The 25,593-nt window shown below is 38.4% G+C and overlaps 1 protein-coding gene across 2 annotated transcripts in view; it reads left to right on the top strand.

Annotated features, from left to right (window-relative positions):
* Positions 1-25,593, top strand: part of LOC136866279 (uncharacterized) — a 156,769-nt gene that overhangs the window by 40,176 nt on the left and 91,000 nt on the right. For both annotated transcript variants that reach the window (XM_067143102.2, XM_067143101.2), the window contains exons 3-4: positions 4,119-4,265; positions 6,750-7,027. In XM_067143102.2, coding sequence (XP_066999203.2) covers positions 4,119-4,265; positions 6,750-7,027 — 425 coding nt within the window. The remainder of the gene's footprint in view (positions 1-4,118; positions 4,266-6,749; positions 7,028-25,593) is intronic.

Genomic DNA, 25,593 nt, shown 5'->3' with positions numbered 1-25,593 from the left:
GCAACGTATATCCTTGTGAACAAGTATTATATTTTCACTCTTTTCCTCTCAATATCTGACTGATGACTAATGTTCAAAGGTACATGAGGGTGTGTTCAAATGTACACGACCATCTTGTACCTTTGAACAATTGTTCTTGTTTTTTTTATTAATAGAAAATGTGTGGTCCAATATAATAACTGATGTACCATTTAATTTAAAAACATGTTAATCTTACATAGTGAGTAATTATGAAAAAAAAAATGTGATTTATTTTAAAAAATTACAAAAATGTTCAAAGGCACAACAGTCTCCTCTACAGTATATCTCAAAAACTGAGTGTGTTACAGACATGAAAATTAGTATTTGGAATCTCCTTTAAAAATAAAGGAACATGTATTTTATTTTTGGAAAATCCACTTAAGGGTGTGCAAAGAATAAAAATGTGGGCAATGTTTTAAAATGAGTATATGTACAGTATTTCTCAAAAACTTTAACATGTTACACATGTGAAAATTAGTATTTGTAATCTCCTTTAAAAATAAAGGAATATGTATTCATTTTGTTTTTGGCAAAAGCCACTTGGGGGGGAGGGGGGGGGGGGGGAACAAGTGTAATTATTTTTATGCGGGTACTTTTATCTCAAAAACTGAAGATGTTACAGACGTGAAAAATGGTATTTGGAATTTCCTTTGGAAATAAAGAAACACATATTTTTTTGTTTTCAGAACATCCACTAATAGGTTGGCGGGGGGTTGAATTCCTTTTATGGAGATACTTATATTACAGATGTGGAAATAGGTAGGCTATATCGAATCTCCTTTAAAAATAAAGAAACGTACAGTTGATCCTGACTTTTACGTATATCAGGGGGAAGAGAAAAAACTACTTGTAACTCAGAATTACTTAGATATCAGACTTACACAATACATCACATATTTACTGAAAAACCAAAGGAATAGACCTACATGTGTAAATTCTTGTAAATAATAAATACATTAAGACAGAAAATATTATTTTGAACTTGGTCCAGCATTGAAGAAATCAGATAGTTTGGCTTGTTTCACTTTTCTTGCATTAAGAGTATAAGCCTCCTTTTGGAAATTTAGTAATGAATTCAAAGCATTTTCACTACTACTTTTCGCATTGATGTAACGCCTACACACTTCACTCAGTTCAGGTGTTTCAAGATTCAAGTCATTATCTCCATCACTGTCACTATCGCTTGTAGCTGGTCCATCACCACCGCCTTGTTGGCATACATCAGCAATAATCTCTTCATCCGGTAGTTCTTCACATACAGCCCGATTATCATCAAACTGCACAAAAGTATTGAATTCTACACCATCCGGTAGCGTTAGCTCATTGTCAGACAAAACTTCGTCCCCATAATCATCATTAGAGGTAGCCTCTTCTAGTAAGACACCAGCTTTGTGGAAACAGTTGCTGATTGTGGAGGATGACACCTGCTTCCAGGCAGCCGAAATAAAGTCCATGGCTTGTAGCAAATTAATGGAGAGAGAGGTTCATTTCCTGCATCACTCAGTGTTATTAAACGTTGAACCAGCATTTTTCTGTAATGCACTTAGAAATTTGCAATGATGGCCAAATCAAGCAGTTGTAGAACACTGGTACAGTTAGGAGGGAAAAATTCCACTCAGACATTCTCCAGAACGATTTGAGGTGGATGTGCTGCACATCAATCCATAAGGAGGAGGATCTTATTGTTTCTTTTTCATTTTAATGTCCAGTTTTTTCAACCACTGTTCCATTAGAAGTATAGTCATTCAAAAATTTCCATTGGATTCATATTCCGTAGGTTTTATTTTCGCACCTTCAAAACACCTCAGATTCTTCGATTTTCCTACCACAAGTGGAGAAAGTTTGTCAGATCCATCTGCATTGGTGGCCAGAAGTACTGTTACACGAATTTTACTTTTCTTCCCTCCATGACATGTCGCCTTTTTCAGCTGATGTTTTATTAAGGAAGGAGATTGTAGAATAGGCCGGCCTTATCACAATTGTAGATGTTTGGAGGCTGATAATCGCTTATGATACCCGGCAGAACCTCTTCTTTCCAGTGTTGCACCGTGACGTCGTCCACAGCTTTTGAGTCACTGCAAATTGTTCTCCCTGAGACTCCACGACGATCTTTGCAGCCATCCTGATGAAGCCTTGAAATCAGCAGTAATACTCATCATTTTAGCTAAATCTATCGCCTTTGCCTTCAGCATGCTGCCACTAATTGGTGGAACTGCAGTCTGCTTTTGCTGGAACCATGTTAAAAGTGCTTTCTCCAAATCCACGTACCTTCCTTCTTGCTGAGGGCTGCACTTTGCTGATTTTGAACCCAGTTTTAAGAACTCATCCAAAAAATAGCGTTTCTTTTACTGATGACTGTACATAGTGTGGTATAAGCAATCCCTAAGTCTGAAGCAATTTCAGCTTTTGTTTTGTGTAGATTAGCATCCACTTCCCGTATAAATTTTACTTTTCTATCTAGGGTATTTTTCCTTTTTCTGTTCTCCATGGCTAATCAAAAGCAACTGAATGACAAAACTACTGTTCAACAGTAAATACCAAATACAGGCACCGTGGCCATTTTACTTCTCCCTTGTTCTCACAGAAGAAATTCTCGTATTCAAACAAATTTACTCTATTTTCTTTCGTTTCTGCACCGAAACCGCCCACATTGCTTGTAATTTATCTTAATATTTGGCAGAATTGTGAAGGTCAAAAACAACAAAGATAGAGGAGGAGCGAGATAGAGAGCGAAGGGGACTCGCTCGGTTGGCCTTTGTTAAGTCTCCAGTAAGTAAGGGCCAACAATGTCACTCAGTGAAACTCTTTGTGTTCTGTTTCAACACCGAAACCCGACCGCTCTACTTCCACCTGCGCCGACAAATAGAAAATATCATAAATACAGTAGTTTCTTTTAAAAAAAGGACATGCTCATTACAATTACACAAAACTCAGTTATATTTCATTGACACTTAATACGTATAACAGCGAATTACGTATAAACGGATTATGTATAAATAAGGTTTAATTAACACGCTTTTAAATGACATTTTGCCGTAACCTAAAGGAAATTACGTACAAATACAAATTACGCAGGACAGAGTTACGTATGAACCAGGTTCAACTGTATTTGTTTTGTTTTATACTTGAGAGAGGACTCTTTCTCACATGTAGAGTTCAATGTCCAGAGTTAACTCGGTCAGTAGCCTCGTCATCTTAGCTCCAAAAGGCAATACCACAAATGTGGTTTACAAAGAGGTTCTGGGTGTAAATGGAACTCAGTTTTCTTATTTGAATGATATATATTTCTGTACTTCAAGCCAGTGCCTTATTCCATTGTAATCTATATTTTCTATAATTTTTTATCAAAAAGTAATAGTCATTGCAAATTAGATCCACTGATAATTTTAATTTCATAATCATTTTTCATTATTTGTTTTAAATTCTAGTCGGTTTGGTAAACAGATTTAGTGACTTCAATATTAACACAATGCCACCTGTGAACTCAAAAGCAAAAAGCAAAAATGCTGGATGCACAAGCGGGTGAGATCATTTATAAAGTGGCCAAGTTCATGGAAAAAGAAGCTACCTCAGTCAGCTCTAGCGATAATTTCAGAAGCAGCGGGAGTGTACAAGTGCTTTGTGATTAAAATCAAGCATGTAGGCATGGATGTTGAAAATATTTATTGTTTATTCATTCATTAATGCAATAATCTTTGTTATTAAAATATTCCAAATTACAACTGACAGTTAACTAGCCTTCCGCTATAACTCATCTATAGTCGACCTTATGTGGTAGAGGACGGAGATAACGAATGTTCGGAGAGAATATTGTGTGGGAAGACAGCTGGTTGTGAGTGCTGAAGTCATCACAAGATTTCACAGTTACTGTGGCCCATCTTTACTACTACTACTGCTGCTGCTGCTACCGATTATAAAATCTGATCAGTAGATAACATGATGAACGAGCATACTGATGAAACTTATCACATGTAAAGTTGAAACCATTATAGAGAAAATAAGTTAAATAAATATTTGTAGTCAGCTAATTTTAGTGTTTGTTTCCTTCCCTGGAAAATCTCTGTTCTAATAATGTTATTTCATTACTTTATTTTTAGGGTGTGATGATTGTCAGCATAGTAACACTGGTGAATGCAACAAACACGGTGCGCTACTTGTTGTCTCTGATTCACGTCTTGTGAGTCGTGCCAGACAGTCATTGCCCTCTTTATTGGAGCTGAAGATCAGCAGAGATAGTAAACAAGGTGAGCCTTGTTTTACACTCTTGTATTGCTCTTAATTATCTGTGTCAAAGTACTTTCATGCAGCTCTGATTTAATTTTTTTTTTTTTAATTGACTGCTGTGTACATTATGTAGGTAATTTTACATCTTAAATTTTACTTCCGAGGATTGATTTTCTTAAAATGATTTATGATGGATTGACTGGGAAGTTCTGATGTTTAATGTATGTTTGTCATTCCATAACCACTCATGCAGTGTGAGAACATATGATTTGCTTGGTAATATTTAATTATGTGCCTTAATTCAGTCACAGTCCAGCTCCATGGCTAAATGGTTAGCATGCTGGCCTTTGCTCACAGAGGTCCCGGGTTCGATTCCCGGCAGGGTCGGGAATTTTAACCATCATTGGTTTATTACACTGGCACGGGCCTGGGTGTATGTGTTGTCTTCTTCATCATTTCATCCTCATCACAATGCGCAGGTCGCCTACGGGAGTCAAATTCAAAAGATCTGCACCTGACGAGCCGAACATGTCCTTGGACACTCCCGGCACTAAAAGCCATACGACATTTGAAGTTTAGTCACAGATGGTGTAAGCTACATTTTCTTATTGAATTTTTAGTATGGATGATCAAAATTTGGATCTTTGGTATATGATGTGATTTTTTCACTTAGAAGTACTGGGTAAATCTCAAATCTCCTGCCTGCACAACAGTCTAGGGGTAACAAACCTCCCTCTTAACCGTGGCCTTAGGTTTGATTCCCTGCCAGGTCAGAGGTTTTTACATGAGGTATCTGAGGGCTGCTTCAAGGTCTGCTCAGCCTACGTGAAAACAGTTGATGAGTTATCAGGCAGTGAGATGGCAGCCTTGGTCTAGAAAGCCAAGAATAACAACCAAGAGTATTTGTCACGGTGAATTTGCGCAACCTCGTCTTGTTCTCTCCGGAATTACCTGCCGGTGAATCATGGGACAGTGATAGATCTCTAAGTTGAGCCACTTTGAGTAATCATAACATGAAATCATTAAATGATCACTCCAATAATTACAGGCGAAGGCTTACCCTAACCCGCAATACATTCTGTACTTAGCAGGTTGCTAAGCAACTAGCACTTTTATTAATATTCTGATATGTGTGATTTTCATCCTTAGTAATGTCGCTACATGCAGCCATGTTTGATTACTGCCTGTCAAGCCACTTCCTCTGATCATGGAAGAATATTATTCTGTGCTATACCGGGCGAGTTGGCCGTGCAATTAGGGGCGCGCAGCTGTGAGCTTGCATCCGGGAGAAAGTGGGTTCGAGCTCCACTGTCGGTGGCCCTGAAAATGGTTTTCCGTGGTTTCCCCTGTTCACACCAGGCAAATGCTGGGGCTGTTCCTTAATTAAGGCCACGGCCAATTTCTTCCCACTCCTAGGCCTTTTCCATCCCTTCGTCGCCATAAGACCTATCTGTGTCGGTGTGACATAAAGCAAGTTGTAAAAAAAAATATGTTCTGTGCTATAAAGTCTCTGACCTTCCCCAGCTTCTTAATATACTCAACAGATGACAGAACATTCCTAATAACTTAAATGCTGCTAATAGAAAACCAACGTACGCACGGACGGGAAGGTATCAAGTTGACTAGCCTTCTGTATGATCATTACCAGTAATAAAGCGCAGGGACAATCTCTTGAAATGTGGCCAATTGTATGTTGCACTGTCTCGGGCAGGATCGTTTGAAAATGTTAAGATCCATATATGCCCGAATGGTCGAAGCACAGTAAATACTGTATGGAAAGAAGTGTTATATACTACATAATGAATGAATCAGTTATTTTGTACCGGTATTGTATGTTCATAAAACTATTGAAAAGGACAGGCAAAACAATAGGCAACAACAGGCATATCAAGACAAGTTATCTGACCTTTTTATAATGAATGCTGTGGAGCAGTGCGGGTCCTCTAGTTAATGTTATTTAATTAGAGTTAGGAAGGCATGAATTAAAAGTGTAGATAATTCTCCTTTAATGTTGAAACAAGTAGTGGCAACCTTTATTACAATTGTATGTACTATACCTCTGTAAGACACTTCCAATTACACTTTTAGACTAAAGCTACCATTGTTCATGTTTCTCTAACTTGTCATCATTATAATAATAAAAAAATAGTGTTGGGGAAACCATGCTTTATATTAAAATTCTCTTTAACTGATAATACTTTTGTTTTTACCCTTTCTTTCATCTTCACTGTATAATAAATTCTTCATTCCTCTGAAGGTTGAAGGTAGTTAATTATGTTAACAATATGCTTTTTGTCAGTCAGTAACTCTTCTGCAGCATGCAGGGACTTTGATAAAAATTCCCACAAGAGCAACAAATGAGGAAGGATTTGTGTAATGTGTCTTTGGGGTAAATATTTTAATTATTATCCTTTTCATGATATATCTCTCTTAGGTTTCATAATTATTATTTCGAAAAATCTTTTTCCCTATCAAGTCGTCGTCATTCAGTATTGTATTTTCAGATCTGTCTGTATTCTGCCGTGAAAAGATCAAGCGCCGCACTCGTTTTGGCCCTCTACAAGCACCAAAGAGAACTCGAGCACCTTCTTCCACGTTTGGAGGCAGAATACTACCATTCAAGCTGTTCAGGCCTGGAAAAGAGCCTATCTGGCTCAACACTGAGGAGCGCAATGAAGACCAGAGCAATTGGATGGTGTTCGTGGCTGCTGCAAGGTCACCTAAGGAGCAGAACCTAATTGCATTTCAGTACAAAGCTGGCATTTATTTTGTTACTATCAAGGTAAATAAATTTTAAATTTTCATTCTTAACATTTTGAAAATTGGACATTTTATGAGCAACATACTGTATAAGAATTGTCCTGGGCCAGTAACCTAGATGATAGGCCCCTTTAAACAACAAGCATCATTATCATCATCATCAAGAATTGTCCTGTTTGATATAGATTTTGACTCTGTTCAGTAGACTATAAATCCTCTTTGTTAGCAATAAATTTTGACTTTTGTGATTACTAGAATACTTTTTTTTATTGAACTAAGGATATAGTAGACCAGTTTTTGGTTCAAGATCATAAGCTGGAGGAATGCAGCTATCTGAATGAACAATAGGCTTACTAACTTGTAACTTTCCATATATCTTACCTCCTTAATTCTACATGAAGTGTAGCTTATAGAAAGAATAATTTTGTATAATTCTGAACTCGTCAAGCCTTTAAAGTTACTGATTGGGTTGCTTAATATTGTGAGATATATCTAAAAAGAAGGAACTATTTGATGCTTAAAAGGAAAGTAATTTTTTTTTGTCATAAAAATAGTGCCAGTTCTCTTGTGCTTACCTTGTTGCCCCCTCTAATGGAAACCATGTATTAATAGATTCTCTCTTACCAACTTCACCCCAATAATTTTTTTCATGTGTACAGATATATGGAAACAACTTGTCTCCAAGTCTTGAGCTGGCAGGTCTTAAGGCGAGGCTGCAGAATGCAGTCAGGTATACAGTACAATCTCATTAAAACGATTCTGCAGGGGACAAGGAAAGGGAATGTGTTAAACAAGAAAACATACTGTTGAATAGATAAATAAAAAGCTATCCAACATGGATGTGGAAGCACTCGATACATTTTTTCGACATATGTGTATTTAATGTAAAACAAAAGCTATTTTTTGTAACCTTAAAAAAAAGTTTCATATATTTGATGAAACTAGTTTTGGTCTTGCTAGATTCAGTCATCAGTCAAAATCGATAAAGTTAACCCTCAATCGGTGTTGTGGGGAATTTGTGTCATAAATGGTGTTGTGAGGTGATAAAAGATACCGCATGAAAGTAAACACAAACACCCAATATTTCACATTTTTAGGGAAATTGAACACATATTCTATTATTTTGACCTTTTTAAGTATAAGTACCGATAACGAAATATTGTTAAAGTTTGCAAAATTGGATTACGGATTATTGATCTTATGTTGCTGAAATTTTGAAGAAAATCGCACTTCAACGAACTACACTTAAATGAAAACAAATTTTAGTCTTTCATTTCTCTGAAACATATTGAAAGTTACATTAAAATGCCATAGCCTATTAAAAATCGGAAGTATCAAATTTCATTGACACGTACGTCATTTTCACAAAACACTACATTTCGTCCTTTTTAAGTGTCCTTGTTACTGGTTCCTTTGAAATAATTGTTTTCAAAATTCTTGAGGTTTCCATTCATAGTTTATTTGGAAGGCGATCATTGATGACAAAGTCTTTGATTGAGGTTCAGTTAATTGCCTGGCCATTGTTTTCAGAAATTCAAAGTTGGTCAAAGATATGTAGTTCTTGAGTAATAATGAAAGAGTTCACCCCAATAATACGAAGGTCGATCAAATATAAACAGGATTTTTGTTCCTGAATATCAACAGTTGGTAGGACTGGCCCCGCGCTTCTGCTATGCTTAGGTGGGACCGTTAGGAGTGGGGAGAGCATACTGTTAGATATTTCCCACCGTTTCGTCAGTAACGCTCACGATGTCGGAGCAACAGGTGCACCCCTTCACTGCGCAACGCATACTTGCTCGTGAATGAGTTACAGCGGCAGATACTTGCCAGAGATTGACTGCACAGTTCAGTGATCAAACATTGTCAAGGACGTGTGTGTTTGCCTGACATAAAAAGTTCAAGGAAGGACGAGAACATGTGGAAAATCAGCAACACGATCGCCGTCCTCAGACCAGCATTACAGACAGAAACATTTGTATGGTTAAGGACATTACTGACGACGATCGAGAGACGAGGTTATCAGAAATTGCAGAACAAGTTGGAATCAGTTATGGGAGCTGTCAAGCAATCATCACAAACGATCTACAGTTCCGTAAAGTGTGTTCCAGGTGGGTCCCTCGCCCCTTGACCGAAAATCTGAAGTTGAGAAGTCTGGAGGTCTGTCAGAGACTTACAGCAAGGTTTGCGGAAGAAGGTGATGCATTTTGAGTTGGATCGTCACCTGCGATGAAACATGGGTCCACCACTACACTCCTGAATCCAAACAAGTCAGTAAGGAGTGGCGGAGGAAAGGGGAGGCAGCACCAGTGAAAGCCAAGACTCGACTGTCAGCTGGGAAGATTCTTGCAACCATTTTTTTCGATTGGCAAGGTATTTTGCTGATTAATTTTTTGCATGAGCGACGCACAATCAATGCTGGTTACTACTGCGAGCTGTTGAACAAGGCAATGGTTGCATATCGTCGCAAAAGACGAGACCAACCGATTCGACAGGTCATCCTCCTCTACGACAATGCGTGGCCCCATACTGCAGCTCTGTCTCCAAGCTACAGGAAATTCACTGGACTACACTTGATCATCCTTACAGCCCGGATGTATCGCTCTGCAATTTTCATTTGTTCAGACCGCTTAAAGAAGCTTTAGGAGGGCAACGATTTGAAGATGACGAGAGTGTGGAAGACTTCGTGTGCAACTGGCTGGCGACACGACCCTGTTCTTTTTGTGATGAGGGCATCAAGAAGCTGCCCTTATACTGGGACAAATGCATTTTCATAGCAGGAAACTATGTGGAAAAAGAAAATGGTAATTGCCTTGTGTTTTTCAATAAATAAATTTAAATTAAAAAAATAAAATCCTCTTGATATTTGATCCTCCCTCGTATTCGGGATGGTAAAGAAAATCACGAGAGGCCATCTGCATGTCGTACTTGTGTAGTGGGTAACACACTTCTGTTCAAGGATATCCACACCCCCTTTGGTATTATGGCCAAGTAGATTGTCTTTTGAACTTTCTTCTGCTTCCTCCTCCTTCTTTTGTTCTCATTGTCATCCAAATTGGTATCATGCACAAAATAATAATCCGGAACATTTTCATCCACGAGTTATTTTGGAGTCACTTCCTTAGTCATCTTCCTCTAATTAATTGTTTAAGTCTATGATCCTAGGATCAGACTTTGGCATTCCGGTCTGAGATTTAGAAGCCATAGTAATACCTTACATGAACAAAATAGTACCAAACGCTTCAAATGAAATTATAACACTTATCAAAACTTTTCTGTTGAAACCAACTTTGTAACATAAATGGCGTTGTGGGTCTTAAACGGCACCTTGCAGTATTTAAATAGAGTCACCAAGATAACTACTGCCTACTGAGCATATTCACTCCGGCTGTGAATTGGCCTTAAACTGAAGGAAAGGTACAGAGCTGGGTGAGGGTGAGAAAGTAATTCGGAGAGAGTTTTTCCTGGTCTCCTTAAAGACCCAGACAAGTAAGGATTTGGATGTTAAAACACTCATCATGATCACTGACCATTTTGTTGGTATATAATGTTGTTAAAATTAAAATACTTGTTATTTAAAACAAATTTAAAAATAGAAGAAAATTCAACAATTTCAAGTTTACTTAATTTACTGTATTTTGTCAGATTCTGTTGTATAACGGAACAAACTTCAGATATGAGGATTCTGGGATACATGATATCGAATAAATGGATGGAGTGGTTAGGTTTAGTTTTGAAAAGAATTTTTGTCAACTAGTTCTTTAGTGTTTCTAATAGATTTGTTGGCTAGAAAATAGTAATTTCTTTTTAAGACTTTCTGAATGAACTGCGATATTTTATATAAAGGACTCGGTCTGTAATTAACCATCGGTCTAATGGGGATGCTGGCTTTATGGATTTTTGGAAGTGCACTGGTCGTGAGTAAGCCAGGATTCATGTTGATGAGAGAATTGCATTCATATTCCATTAATATACAAGATGAATTTTTTAGTATTTGTTTGAGTTGACGAGGTTTGGTAGTGTGACCTTTCATAATTGGTGAAAATGTACTGTTAGAAAAGAATTGTTCTGCTTTTCTTATATATTCATCATTGGAAACATTTCTCTGATGAGACCCATTGATGCCCTGCGTGTGTCAGCAGTGGCACCATTTTGTTGGAACCGCACAGCAGGATTCCCTAAGTCGGTGAGTGTCGGCTGCAGGAAGTTGCGTAACAGCTGTACATAACGATCCGTTGTTACTCTTACAGTTCTGTCCTCCTCTTCAAAAAAGTAAGGGCCTACAATTCCGAAATCAGTGACAGTGCACCAAACAGTAACATGCTCACTGTGGAGAGGTCGCTCATGGATCTTTAGAGGATTGGTTGCGGACCAGCACCAAAAATTTTGTTTATTAACGTAGCCTGACAAATGAAAGTGCACTTCATCACTTACCAGGACACTGGTGTCAGCTGCTACAGCTTCCAGGATTGTCTCACAACACGCTCTGCGGTTGGCCCAATCACGTTCACTGAGTTTCTGAACACCCACCATTTCGTACGGTTGGAACTTCGTGTCTGCGTGTGAAATCCTCCTTACAGTGCGATCCGAAGTCCCAGAGAATGTGAATGCCTATGCACCGAACATTGAGGAGATTGCGTAACGGCTTGTCTCACTGCACGGACGGTCTCTGGTGTTGGGACGCTACTAGGCCTACCAGGCGGCTTCGTTTTCACACTCGAACCACTTTTTCTCAAACAGTTCACCCATAACAGAACGGTGTTCCTGCTCGGAACTTTCTTATGTCGACCTAAGCCAAAGTGTCTGCGAAACAGATGCTGTGTTGTGGTAACCAAGTCGGCATTTTTTAAATAAGTCTCGAATCACGAAACCTCGGTGTTCACCACTCCACACCATGCTAGCGACTGGCTGGCTGACTGACTAGCCCGGACGAGATGATGCAAGTGTTCTCCAAGGCCAAGGCCAAGACCGCGCGCACCACGACAATAACACCTGTTTGAAAGCTGTGGCCAATACGACCTTTAGTTCGCTCCAGTCTACAGTAGGTGACATAAATGGCAAACCCTGCTCTTTTAAACTGCGCAAGAAAATTGTGAATGGCTTGTTGCGTTGCTGAGTTATTTACATCAGAAATTCATCAGGTATTTCTGCCGCACCCTGTATATGAAGGACCGTCTTGAGTCGAGTTGAGTTATGAGTGCGAGTCATTAGTTGAATTCAGTGTGTGGACTCATGTTGTGATTTTGTTGTGTTGGTAGTTGGTTGACATGCTAATGTGGCAGTCAAGTGTTTTGTTCAGGATGGTGGTTCATTAATGTGTATATAATTTGTAAATAAAACATTGTACACAATTGACAGTATCTCGTGTGTGCATGTTTGTGAATACGATATAATGAGAAAACATCTTAATGAATAATGCACTAATGAGGCTTCATTGTAGTTATGAAGCATTAGAACACTGCAAATAAGTAGCTTAAGCCCTTTTTTTTTTTTTTTTTTTTTTTTTTTGTTCTGGATTACACGGTGCGAGGACTGTATGGTCCAGGTGCGGTCTGCCTGCCTCTACCCAGCCAGGTCAGGGATTTTTACCTCGGTATGAGAGTTGGTTTGAGGTCCATTCAGCCTAGGCGAGAACAATTGAGAAGTTGTCTGATGAAGAGATAGCAGCCTCATTTCTAGAAACCCAAGAATAACTGTTGAAAGGACTCATCACATTAACCATAGAATGAGTAAATGATACACTAGAGGTAGCATTGGCGCCACCGTCTATGAGAGAATTACTGTAGTGAGCAGAGCATGTTGAAATCGCAGCTGTTTGGCAAAAGGCTCACTCCGCTGTACTCCTCAATGTAAAAAGGGGACTTTTAAAACTGTGGATATAGATAAGGTTTAAAATTCTTACATGTTAACATTCTCAGATACTACAGTATACTTTCGATGCTCCTCTTCAGTAAAAAAGAAAGCCCAAAAAGCATAAATACAAGCGAAATGCGTGATACAAGAGAATGGTGTTCAGGTGCAGTTAAGTAACGCAAAATCAATTTACTGTTCATGTTAAGTCTTCTAACAGCATACATTTAGAATGGGGGTACGTATATTTCGCCAAGACTTTGTTGCTATAATTCTGCCCAACGACCGAAAATGTCCTCTCTCGAACGAAGCGGATGAGCGAGTTTTTAGGCCTAAAAATGTTGGCGAGATTTTGGGTTAAAGTAGACAAAATATTACCATCGCCAGTTTAGGCCTTGCTTTCTGAGTACAAGTTGGCAGGTTTGAACCTGGCTTGGTCCGGTGGTATTTGGAGGGGCTCAAATATGCCAGCCTCCTGTCGATAGCTTTACCAGCACATAAAAGAACTCCTGTGGGCCCATCTCCAAAAACTGTAGAAGTAGTTTGTGTTGGCATAAAACCAATAACATTAATGTTATTGTTATGGGTGTTATTACTACCTGGTACAGTTTGTTGTCTTGTGTGACACCATTGACTATATTTACTGGGGTATTTTTTAAATTATTATTATTATTTACTGATCTTTATCTTGCTGTCTGGATTCACAACAAATATGTTACAAATTGTTACAAAATATTATTCCTATAAAACAGCCACCTGGTACAGTTTCTTGTGACACCATTGACTATATTTACTCTGTTTTGTTTTGTTTTATTTTGACTTCAATTTCTCTGAGTAATAGCTTTGTAATCATTGACATACACACACCAACCAAAAAACAATGTTTTTTCTGAATTTGGGGACGAACACCACAACCTCAATGGGACCATCTTGCCAGTCTCTATTCACATGTCTTTTAATTTTCACTGTGCAGAATCCATGAACTTCACATTCCTCTGAGTTGTCTCTTAGTGTCAAGATGTACCTTCAGTTCGGGGAATAGTTTCCACTTGAAGGAAATATGCTGGAAAGTAATGTACCGGGGTTAGGTATCTGCGCTATTTATCGGAACTTTCTCATTGTCTGTAATACAGTTATTTCTATGCTCAGTGACAACATACTTGTATATTAGCTCTGTCCGGCTTCCTAGCTGAGTGTTCATTGTCTTGGCCTTCGGTCGTGGGGACCTGGGTTCAGTTTCTGGCCAGGTCGAGGAATCTTAAATGGTTTATTTTCTTGGCTTGGGGACTGGGTGTTTGTGTTGTCTCTAACATTCCTGCAGCTCGCATGCAACATGCACTCTAAAATGCAGTTTCTTATACTTGGCAGGCACTTGGTTGCACCAGATTGGCAGTAGTCACCCAAAATTATTATTTTAATATACTTGCTCCGAAGCACCATCGTACCTTTTGCCTTTTTGTTTCTTTGTAGACAGAGCTCGATAGCTGCAGTCGCTTAAGTGCGGCCAGGATCTAGTATTCGGGAGATAGGAAGTTCGAACCCCACTGTTGGCAGCCCTGAAAATGGTTTTCTGTGGTTTCCCATTTTCACACCAGGCAAATGCTGGGGCTGTACCTTAATTAAGGCCATGGTCGCTTCCTTCCCACTCCTAGCCCTTTCCTGTCCCATCGTCGCCGTAAGACCTATCTGTGTCGGTGCGACGTAAAGCAACTAGCAAAAGTTTCTTTGTAGCCAATTGGCTGGGTTTTCTGTATGCGTTAAAATTTTGGCTTGTTTTTTTGTTTGTCATCCCTTTTGTTTCTTAGTGTAAGCTCATTTCAATGTCTCACTTGCATAAGGCACAGGCAGCTTCCTTCATCTCTTGCAGTCAGCTTTACTTGGAAATGGGCTGCTCTTGTGATGGTGTAACCATGTGCACTATCACAGACCATTGCCTCTGGATGATTTTTGTATAAAGGCAATATTTCACCATGATTGTAAGACATGACACCTCTTTCCCTAGCTGGACTGATTGATGATAGAGTGCTGGTGCCCAAGTTGGAGGGTACGTAAAACCAATAACATTATCATATTCCCCCATTTCTTATAGTGGCTTGCCTTCTTCAGAATTGCTAAGATCTGCAAATACAGTATAAAACCATTTTTGGCTTAGTCACAAATATTTGGCATCACTTAGGTAATGTCCCCTTCTCCGGGGTCGCTCAGTCGGCGGAGCGAGAGTCCCAAAAGGGTGGACTGTTCGCAGGGCCGATTTGCTATTACGGGACCGACCTTCAGAAAGTTTCTATTTACAGGGCCATTGGTGACTGGATAGGGGACATAATGTGAAATAACAATCAGAACAAAATAACCACATCATTTATTAAAATATAAAAACAAAACTCAGTCTGGACAAAGCACCAAAAGGAAAAGAAAAAAAAAATTGTTTTAACATCTCTTCAACATAATTCAATTGCTTGATCTTCTCATTTGCAAATAACTATAAGTCCTTGACATGCTTTGTCGCTTCATGGGATTCAGTAATATCTCCAATGAACTCCAACCGAAGCAATTCTCTGTAACATTGATTGATCGTGCAATTAGTGATACCGTCGTACTAACATCAACGAAACAATGCCACATTGAACATGGAAATAACTATTTCTCATTACTGTTTTAATCTTCACAAATTCTCATTAAATAATTTTTACTTTAACACATCTGCGACAAATTTTCTATTTAAATTATTTTGGCATACTTGGAGAAAATTCTCTTGAGAAATTACTTTGACATATCTGGAAAATCCTTCCTAACTCATTTTTTTTCACACCACTGAGAAATTCTTTACAACTTATTCTCGAGAAATTCTATTCAAATTATTTTTGTGAAATATTTTACAATTTGAGAAATTTTATACAATTTTGAGAGATTCCTTTGAAAAATTCTTTGGCGCATTTCTCCCCTCTCGCAGACTTTGCTCGATTGTATTCCTTTATAAATTATATCAACAATTTCTAACTGACTAGTATTCTATGGATGGATAGAGCATCACGTAACACCACGCGTAATCAACAACAACAACAACATCGTTGACTAATAAATCACATAAAAATATGAAAAGAATAAGCATTCCTGAAAAGACATGAATAATATTCACGAATAACTCAATCACACCAACTGTTTATAGGCAAATTTATCATACAGCTGAAATTATCATATTTTTTTATTATTATCATCATTTATTATTATATTCTCCTCTCAAATTTTATTGACGACCCTTATAGCATGAATCGATCATAATAAGAATTCACTAAGACTGTTGTTACAAGACGACATAGGATGACTAAATTGATCTCGAAGAAATAATTATCACCACCATCATCAGAAGGATGCGTCTGTGAGCCCCAGGAAAGGCTAATAATAAGCAAGTCGTACATTATACAATATCGGTGTTGAGCGAAGGAATGAACTATTATTAGTCCCTAAATATTATTAAATCACTATAAATCACTATCATCACTATAATTCACCATAATCATTATGACTGACATGCACCCTAGTGGTCCCATATCGTCAATTTCATCATAAAATCTACCATCATAACGCCGTATATTTTTATTCTCAACAACCAGTCAAATACCCGACTTTCATTATTATTATAATGAATTATTTTTATTCCTCCTATTATGACTCTTAGAAACGTCTTCTCGATGAGCTGCTCCTAGTACATGTCAATTACCATCCCTTCCGATATCAATTATATCACATAAACTAATAGTTCATTAAGACTTCGATTTACTGGTATTTACTCTTATATTTAATTTCATCCTCCTCGTCGTGATTATTATGACCACATTTTAATCTTATTATTATTATTCTTATTTTTAGGTCTTAATCCCCCATAATTCCTTTTGAGGATCTTAATTGTACATGACCTCATGTAACTCGTTAGCAACTGGGATTACTTATCTTCGAATCAAAAACACGAACATTGTTCTAAGAAAATGCAAAGATAGAAAATGTAGAAACCATAAATTAAAGAATGCATGAGTACTCCACCATCACCATTTAAATACAACATTTCCAAAAGAAACTACACTGCTCTGAGCAAGAATACAATCTACTATTCATCTACCGAAAGAGAAGAAATTTTACAATGGTACTTAAGGTTCCGATGGAAATCCTTGGCGTCGGGATGCAACTATGGGTGTCGGCGTCCTCTTCTTCCTCTACGGAGGCTCATATATGTACAAGGTCGTCGCGCTGGCGTGCACACTTTGGCTTAACCCATGATGACTACGGCTATGAACAGCAGCGTTGTATCACTCCCACAATGTTCCAGAAAATTCCAGGATTTTCCTCTCGTTCGTTGAATGCTGTCAGTTCCTCTTCACAATGGTAGTTGAAACTAAAATTTTGTATAAGAAAAGTGGTTCCACACTAGTTGTATCCTATTAAATTATTTACGACACTTAACTGGCACAATGATGTACGATCAGGTTCAGTTGTACCCCAAGCTTCAAATTCCGAGCACATTCACAAGATTACAGTGAGTCTTGAAGCTGACGGAACATTATTCTAGTATTTCGACGTTCTATAGGCCAGGTTTCTTTTCGAATATTCGCTTTAGATAGCTCAATTCCCTTACAACATCCAAAGAGACACTCCATGAATTTCTACTGCAACACTCGGCTTAAGCAAGCGCACGAACTGTTCGTGGTTTCTCAAGTTCCACCCGGTGAAATGTGCGGCTGTAACACTTCGCTCTATACCGAAGTAGACTGATGAAAAGTTGAATTAGCACTCAAATTACATAGTGGCTGTGCCATACAAGAAATAGGCAGAAAGTAACCATATCTGTGAACGTTCATCTTCTTGCTAGATGGTTGAAATTATACGATGTTCTTCCTGAAGACTGTCTTAACTTCTCCTCAGAGAATCTTCCGTTCGATTCTCTAGTAGAAACTATACTGTTCTCTTCAGCTTTTCCTTAGAGACTTCTCGAATTCTTTCTAGAATAATCTCAAGACCTTCCAGCACCTTCCTCGATGTTCATTGGCTGTTTCCCTCCTTGTGATGTAATTCGTCCTTCACACCGGCAAGCAGATTTATCCAGAGTATCCTTCCCCTCTCGGCGGTCGGCTCGCTAAGTGACGTAATGCGTGACGTGGCGACCTTCACCAGCCTGGTGACATAACACGTCCGCCTGCAGCGGCACGGCACGGTAACAGCTGATGTATGCTTGCTTGTAACCCAATGTTCCGTAACAAAAATTACTCCAGCTTCCCCAAATTCAATCAGGCACCATTTAGACGGGTACAGTACAAACAAGGACAAATTGTCCCCATTACTACATCGTGGGGTGTATGAAATACCCTATAGGGAGCGTGTACTGGTAACAGATATAATAGGAATTAATAGAGAAATGTTCCACCATTCAACACAATATAAAATACATAATATATATTAAGTGAAAACAGGTTTCAATTCTCTTGGAATCATCATCAGTTAACAGTAAATAAATAATTCAAAGGATTTTAACAACAATTAACATGTAATCTGCCTTTAAATATATTTACAATGGTTGACATGGAGGTCACAGATGACTGCAGTGCTATTGTACAATGTTGAACAGAGCTTCAAAATAATACATAAAAACTTCAAGTTGAGGAATGCTGTGAGGTTCTGATTTGTTACTGTGGATATAATAAACATGTTAAAATTGTTCAAACATTTATTTAGACCATCTGGAGCATACACACATCAGCAAAATGGAGCACATTTTCTTTTGGACAAGATTTGTCTGACACCTTCACAATTTTAGATGGAAGACATACCAACAGCCTAACTATACTAGATGAGTTAACAAGTTGAGTCCCCATATTCAGTTCACATTGGAAATAGAATCCAACCATTCTCTAAATTTTCTAGACTTAACAGTCATAAGAAATCAACACTTCCCTTTCTTATGACATATACAGGAAGCCTACACAAACCAACATCACTATCAAACAACTTTCAGTCTATCCTAATTCCCATTTTGTTAAAACACATTTTATAGCTTGGTCCATTATCTCATCCCAACCTAAAAAAAAGAACTGGATGCCATCAGGGCAATAGCTTATTCTAATGGGTATAACAGAAGGTTCATCAACCAAATAATATCTAAAATTCAAAATAAACCAAAATCTACTCTTATTAAAGAAAATAAGCAGGACAGTTATTCAGTTTTCACCTTCAACAACGATTCTGTATAACAAATAACAAACTTGTTTAAGAGACACGGGGTAAAAACAGCGTTCAGGAAAACCTACAAGAATCTATCTCACTTCCACAATCCAGGGACTATGGATAAATCTGACAAGTTTGGTAAATCGGGTATTTACAGATTACAGTGCCAGTCTTATTTAGCAAGCTATATCGGACAGACAGGGAGAAGCTATAACACCAGGTACAACGAACATATTAATGCAGTCAAACATAACAGGCATTCTGCCATGGGAGTACATATGCACAAATCCAATCACAATTTTTCCGATATAGACAAGGACTTGCAGATTACTTGAAATTATGGAAAAGGATCTCTGCTCAATATCATGGAAATGTTTTATATATCTTTGGATCAACAAGTCAATTTTAATCACAATCTGAATGAATCCATTAAGAAAACAAATCTTTACAAGGCCATCCACCCCCCTTATTCTCAAGGCGTAACTAAGTAGAACAGCGCAACAACGGATCACTCCCCCACTCCTTCGCGTCCCCTCCACACCACAACCAATCCAAAGCAAGTCACTGCCCCCCCCCTCAAAGACAGCAATAAGCTACACGCAGACACAGACAAGCAGTGCACCTCCTACTTTTCTGGCGGCAGGTTAACGAGAGCGAGGGCGTAAGCACTATCAAACCACTTTCCAATAATTAAATCTGAACACACACACATTAGTTCTCATTTCTTTCTTTCTTCTTCTTCCTCAGACCTTTTATGATACTGTGCCATACAACCAAGGCCATACAGTCATTCAACTTTTACTTCAACAATAACAGCAACAATTTCAACAACCAAGCGGATGTTACAAAACAACGAAGGATGTTCCTCCAACTCCTCAGCTAATCGTTTTAACTGCAAATTGTATTAACATAGGCACTTTACAAGATCGTCAAGTTTGATACATGTTTTTATCCTCTGTCGACGATTCACTACGAGTATTTGAACATTTTAACATATATTTCTTACATCCACAGTAACAAATCAGAACCTCACAGTATTCCTCAACTTGAAATTTTTATGCATTATCTTAAAGTTCTGTTCAACATTATACAAATGCACTGCAGACATCTGTGACCTGGATCCTAGGACGTTTTGTAAATATTAATGTGTTTTATGTCGTATAACCCATGTCAACCATTGTAAATATATTTAAAGGCAGATTACATGTTGATTATTGCTAAGATCCTTTAATTTATTTATTTACTGTGAATTGATGATGATTCCTAGGGAATCGAAACCGGTTTCCACTTAATAAATATTATGTATTTTATATTGTGTTGAATGGTGGAATATCCCTCAATTAATTCCTATTATATAAGTTATACGTCAACGCGGAAATGAAAATCATAACTTACGATACAGGTAACAGGATGCTCTGGCGGAGCATCACGCTGAGGTGAAGACTTGGACGACAGTTACAACAAAAAAAAAAATCATGTCATCGAGATATGAACTAGTGCTGTGAAAGTTGTAATTTAAAAAATATGATTTTGAGTACATACACTACCAAAATAGTGACAAGTCAACAGTGAATAAAGCATAGAAACTAGTTGATAGTAGCCACGTGTTACATGTTGAAGAAAGACGAACTGCTTCAAGTTGTACAATTACTGGCTTCGTCATAAGACAGATGAGTGTCGATGTTAGATCATTATTGTTAAACACAGTATATTTTACATTTTAATTTTATGTTAGTCAGTGAAATCTAAATATTTTGAATTTCTGTTACAGGTTGACAATCAAAGAAACTGTATTGATTCAAATTGTGGGTGTGTGGCTGGTGCGGGAGGGCACTGTAAACATGTACAGTAGAACCTCAGTAATTCAAAATCGGTTAATTCAAAATCTTGCCTAATTCAAAGCAGTTCTTGTTCCCGGAAACATGAAGTACGGTTTTGCGTGTTGTTTAAATTGTTTAATTCGAAATACGGATAATTCGTAATTCGAAGAACAATGTCCGTCCCGTTACCGAAATTCAGGCTTTTAATTCGAAACTGCCTTTATATTTTGAAAAAAAGAAAGTATTTTACAGAGTAATTTTAATTCAAGATTTTTCCGTGTCATGAAAGAACGTGTCTGCCAGAACGTGCAGAGGTAACATTCTGTACTTTCACGCACTTTGGCGTGTCTACAGTGTGCTTCATATCTACAATGTTTGAGTGGAATCGTCATTTTTTATTCGACGTTTTAAGGAACACCACATAATCACGTAGCAGGCAGTGTGCGGAGAGGTAGAATCCGCGAACACTGGTGATGCCGACAGTTGGCGAAAAAGCGTGGCTTATATAATCAATTCGTATGCACCAAACAATATTGTCAATGCCGATGAAACTGCATTGCTTGTTTTTTTTTTTTGTTTTTTTTTAATGCTGAGGCCAAACGGACTTATGGTTTTAAAGAAGAGAATTGCCAGCCGGGAAATGTACTGTGTTGCTATGCAGTTCACATGGAAGCGAGAGACTTCCTTCCTCTGTCATAGGAAAGTTCGAAAAGCCACAATATTTTAAGGGCGTCGGGCACTTTCCGTGCAAGTACAAGGCATCTAAAAATGCAAACAGTACAGTAATACAAAAGATAAAGCATTTGCACAGGGGAGCCAGCATAAATTTTCCTCGTCTTTGAACCTTGTTTTTTTTTTGCACGAGGTTATGTTTGCCAGTGAGTTATCCAAGTGCATTAGAGATGAGATACAAGGAAATGTTATATGACCAACCATTAGGCCACTAAAAGAGGCAACTTATGGTGCAATCAGTTTGTCTAAATATAACGTACCATTTAACAGCAGTTAATATGTAAATGATGGTCTGCAATATGTAAACATGCATATACTTTCGTATGTCGATCTGTATGTATTATTGAAGTCGATTTGTAGTGATCTAGAAGGTGTGTGTCTGCCATTATAATTAATACTTTACAAATCGATTGTGACTGTCAGCAGGAGGGCGTCTGGTACTCCCCACATCGACATTGACAGGCAGAAGGATTGGGGTACTTCTCCAACTCCTGTATAACTGGCATTAGTAAGGAGGGCCTACCATTGTAAAGAATAATTCCCTTCCCGATTTGACTGCCAGAAGGCAAGGGAGCATACAATTTTCTTCAAAACTTGCCTACCCGATTTTGTCTAGAAGTAGGAAAGGGGGCCTGCCATTGTAACAAAAAGTCTCCAAATTGGTTATGACTGCATAGTAGATAAAGGGCCTTTTATAATAAATGAAAATTTCCCTATTCGATTGTGAACGGCAGTTATCAAGTCAGCCTGCCGTTATCATCAGAACGCCACAACTCTCACTTTACACTGGAAATAACGTATGGGGACCTGCCCATGCTGTTTCTTGGATAACGCTAAGAGACATGCAATTTAAAAATCTAGTTGCACCCTACCGGTCAAGTCGTTCACATTGCGTGCAAGGTTCTATTGATTCCAACTTGGATTGGGAATTCTCATATCACAGGAAGAATCCATTATGGTTTTGCCTACATTTAATTTCTGTATCAGAAATATTGGATCTTAAGCAAGACAGACACCCTCTGCGCCAATGTTCAACATTCAGTTTTTTACCTGAAGATGCACTTGAAATATAGAACTCAATAGAAGCATCTGGACTTTGTATTGTGCTCTATAATGACTTAGTCCACGTCAAGCCAATGCTGAAATCGGACCAAGTGCATCATAGTGAACAATACATTCATCGCCAAGTGAATTAATCTGGCACATAGCTTACCTTGCATGATTATCCTCTCCCTCAGCTCCGGCGTAACAGCATCTTCAGGGGTAATGGGTAAGGTAAGGGTTATCGTAATAAATAAATAAATAAATAAATAAATAAATGAAGAGGAATGAAAAAAATATGCAAGGTGTTACCTAACGATAGCTAAAATAAATAACGGTTGAGCTGCATATCAGATTTTAACAAACTGGTTTATTACAATCATATAAAAATTCTGATAATTAACAAAGATCAAAATTTATATAACTGACATGATGGTCAATAAATAAATTAATCAGTTTCTTGACAACATTGGGTATCTTGCGTCACATGTAGACGTAGTGGAAGAGATATCGGCCTCATATAAAGGTTAAGCGCTGCAACAACACCATAACAGTTACGTCAATTAAAATTAATTTTTAATCTAAATCTGCTCGAAGGCAACTCCTATCTACTAAGAATCTACTTGATTTCTAACGTGAATCTATGCCTCAGTGCTCCTAATTATCCTACAAGTTCTAAATGAGCATCCAATATACACACAACTCTCTGGGAATTGATCTTGAGACTCTCCCAAGTATAAACGTATGACAACACATACATGAGAAGAATATACATTTTACTACATGCAAACACCTCTAGTGAGTCATGTGCTTCTAAGAATGACATCAACTAACGTGTGTAAAATTTTATCTTCCGGACCAATATAAAAAGGTCACTGCTCTCCTGAATACTTGACAGACAAACCTATAATTTCAACATTCCAACTTTAGTGTCCTGACATCAGAAACTACTTATATTAGCCTCTCACCACTTCGGTATTTTGTACCAACTGAGCCTCCATTCATTTCTGCCATAAATATTTCCCTCTGCTGACAGCCTGTAAACCGAGACAAGAAGGGTGCGTTCATCCCTTCTTCCGGCCCATGAGTCTAACATACATATTGGCCTCATTATAATATAATTACTACAGGTCATTTTATTTCTTATATCACAAATTCAACACTCTATCGCAGTTGAAATCAAATACAACAGGCCTGATCATTATTTAGCATTAGTGCTCTCAGTAGCACATTCCTATACATTTCTCGGCCTTCTTATGGGCACATACATTCACAAATTATCACTTGATTATTGTTCTTATTCTCTTAAGGGCCTCAACTCAATACTCTGGGCAAACTGACGCTATTTCTCAATTCTTATAGGCTTCTTACGATATGACTGGCTCAGCTTGATATGCCAACCCAAGTGCGTTTAGGAGATATAGAAGATCTTAGGCTTTCTTCACATGACAACTAACATTACAGTCTATACTGCACATGCACCTGGATAGTACCTTAACTGATTGTCCCGGTGAAATGAAATACACGAACACAATTTCCCTACCTTGAATAGAATATCTACAATAATGGTACTCACGAACTACCTAAGAGTAAAAACATGCAAATTAATAAACTAACCTAACTTGCATCCTGAAGCATAAATTCTATATACACGGGCATTAATAGCCTCACCTATTTACATATTGGCAGAGAGCCAACTCTATAACTTCGACTATTATCGCGGTGCTGCATGCTTAAAAAATGGAATTATCTGACCTGTGTCTGAGGACATAACTGAACAGCTCTCCTAGTGGACATTGCGAATTTACGTCATCATGTCGGCGTTAGAAGTTGGCGACAGCACTCGTGGTTCGACGACTGATGACATCCCGGTCGGCTGCGATGTTCTCTGCAGCTCGTTCAAGTGACGTGGTGATTGCCTCCTTGATGTCGTGATGATTGGACGTCGCCAATGGTCTTGGTTCGCACCTCGATGCCGTGAAGAATCCTCGACAGCTTCAGTCCAATTACCGCTTCACCGTGATATACAAGCGGTGTCCAATCCACTCGTGATGTAGGAGAAACTGTAAGGAAAATCACATTAAATTGTGTCCTCAGTTCAATGCCTATATCTCCCCTCTAACCTTTTCTTTTAATCTCGTAATATCAGATCACATTCTGAGCGTTAGCGTAGCCATACAGATACAAAATTCTCAACTGCACTGCACTTTATTCTTGACTGCTCTCTCTACTGACCAAATTACATTAATTTCAATCTTCTGAGCCTACACTAGTATGTCATTCGTTTAGGACAATATGAACCTCAGATTATGCGATGTGACTGCACAAACGGTCTTACTAACAGCAGAATATTCTCATAAGAAAACAGGTCAACACTTGCAGTATAAAGTTCTGATCTCTATTATCAATGTTGTTACTTACATATCCCAAGTATAAGGTGAACTCTGACTGCGTTGCTTGTAGATAAAGGCGGTGTTCTCTGCGCTGGGTAGGGGCGTGACAGAAAGCGATGCATGCTCGTCGGCCGTATATATTAGCAGTCTAGCATCCACGCTACCCAGCTCTGCGTGGGTGGGCTTCTGTGGCGCACCCGCGATATGGAAATTTTCTCCCGCATGGTGCGTATTAAGTAGTCGTACTTTTATCATGATTATAACTATAGGCATGCCGCAGATCAAAATTTGCAGAAAAATGTCCCGAGTGCGGTTCTGGTATCCGATCCTCTGTAGTCATCTTGTAATCGAAGATATTAAATAAATTCCCTTCCCTCCAATGTAAAAAATTCCCGCGATATCTCTCGGGGCTGCGTGCTTCCCAGGCTTCAGTGAAGAGGTTCGCTGGGGTAATAAATTTTAATGAGCATTTAGAAGCTTCAGCTCGCGTCTGATGCTACATTCTCACGAAAAGCGTGCAATCTTAGATACTCTGACACAATAAA

The sequence above is a fragment of the Anabrus simplex genome, chromosome 3, assembly GCF_040414725.1.
Source record: "Anabrus simplex isolate iqAnaSimp1 chromosome 3, ASM4041472v1, whole genome shotgun sequence".
NCBI classification, from domain to species: domain Eukaryota; kingdom Metazoa; phylum Arthropoda; class Insecta; order Orthoptera; family Tettigoniidae; genus Anabrus; species Anabrus simplex.
This window is presented reverse-complemented; position numbering and strand designations above follow the sequence as displayed.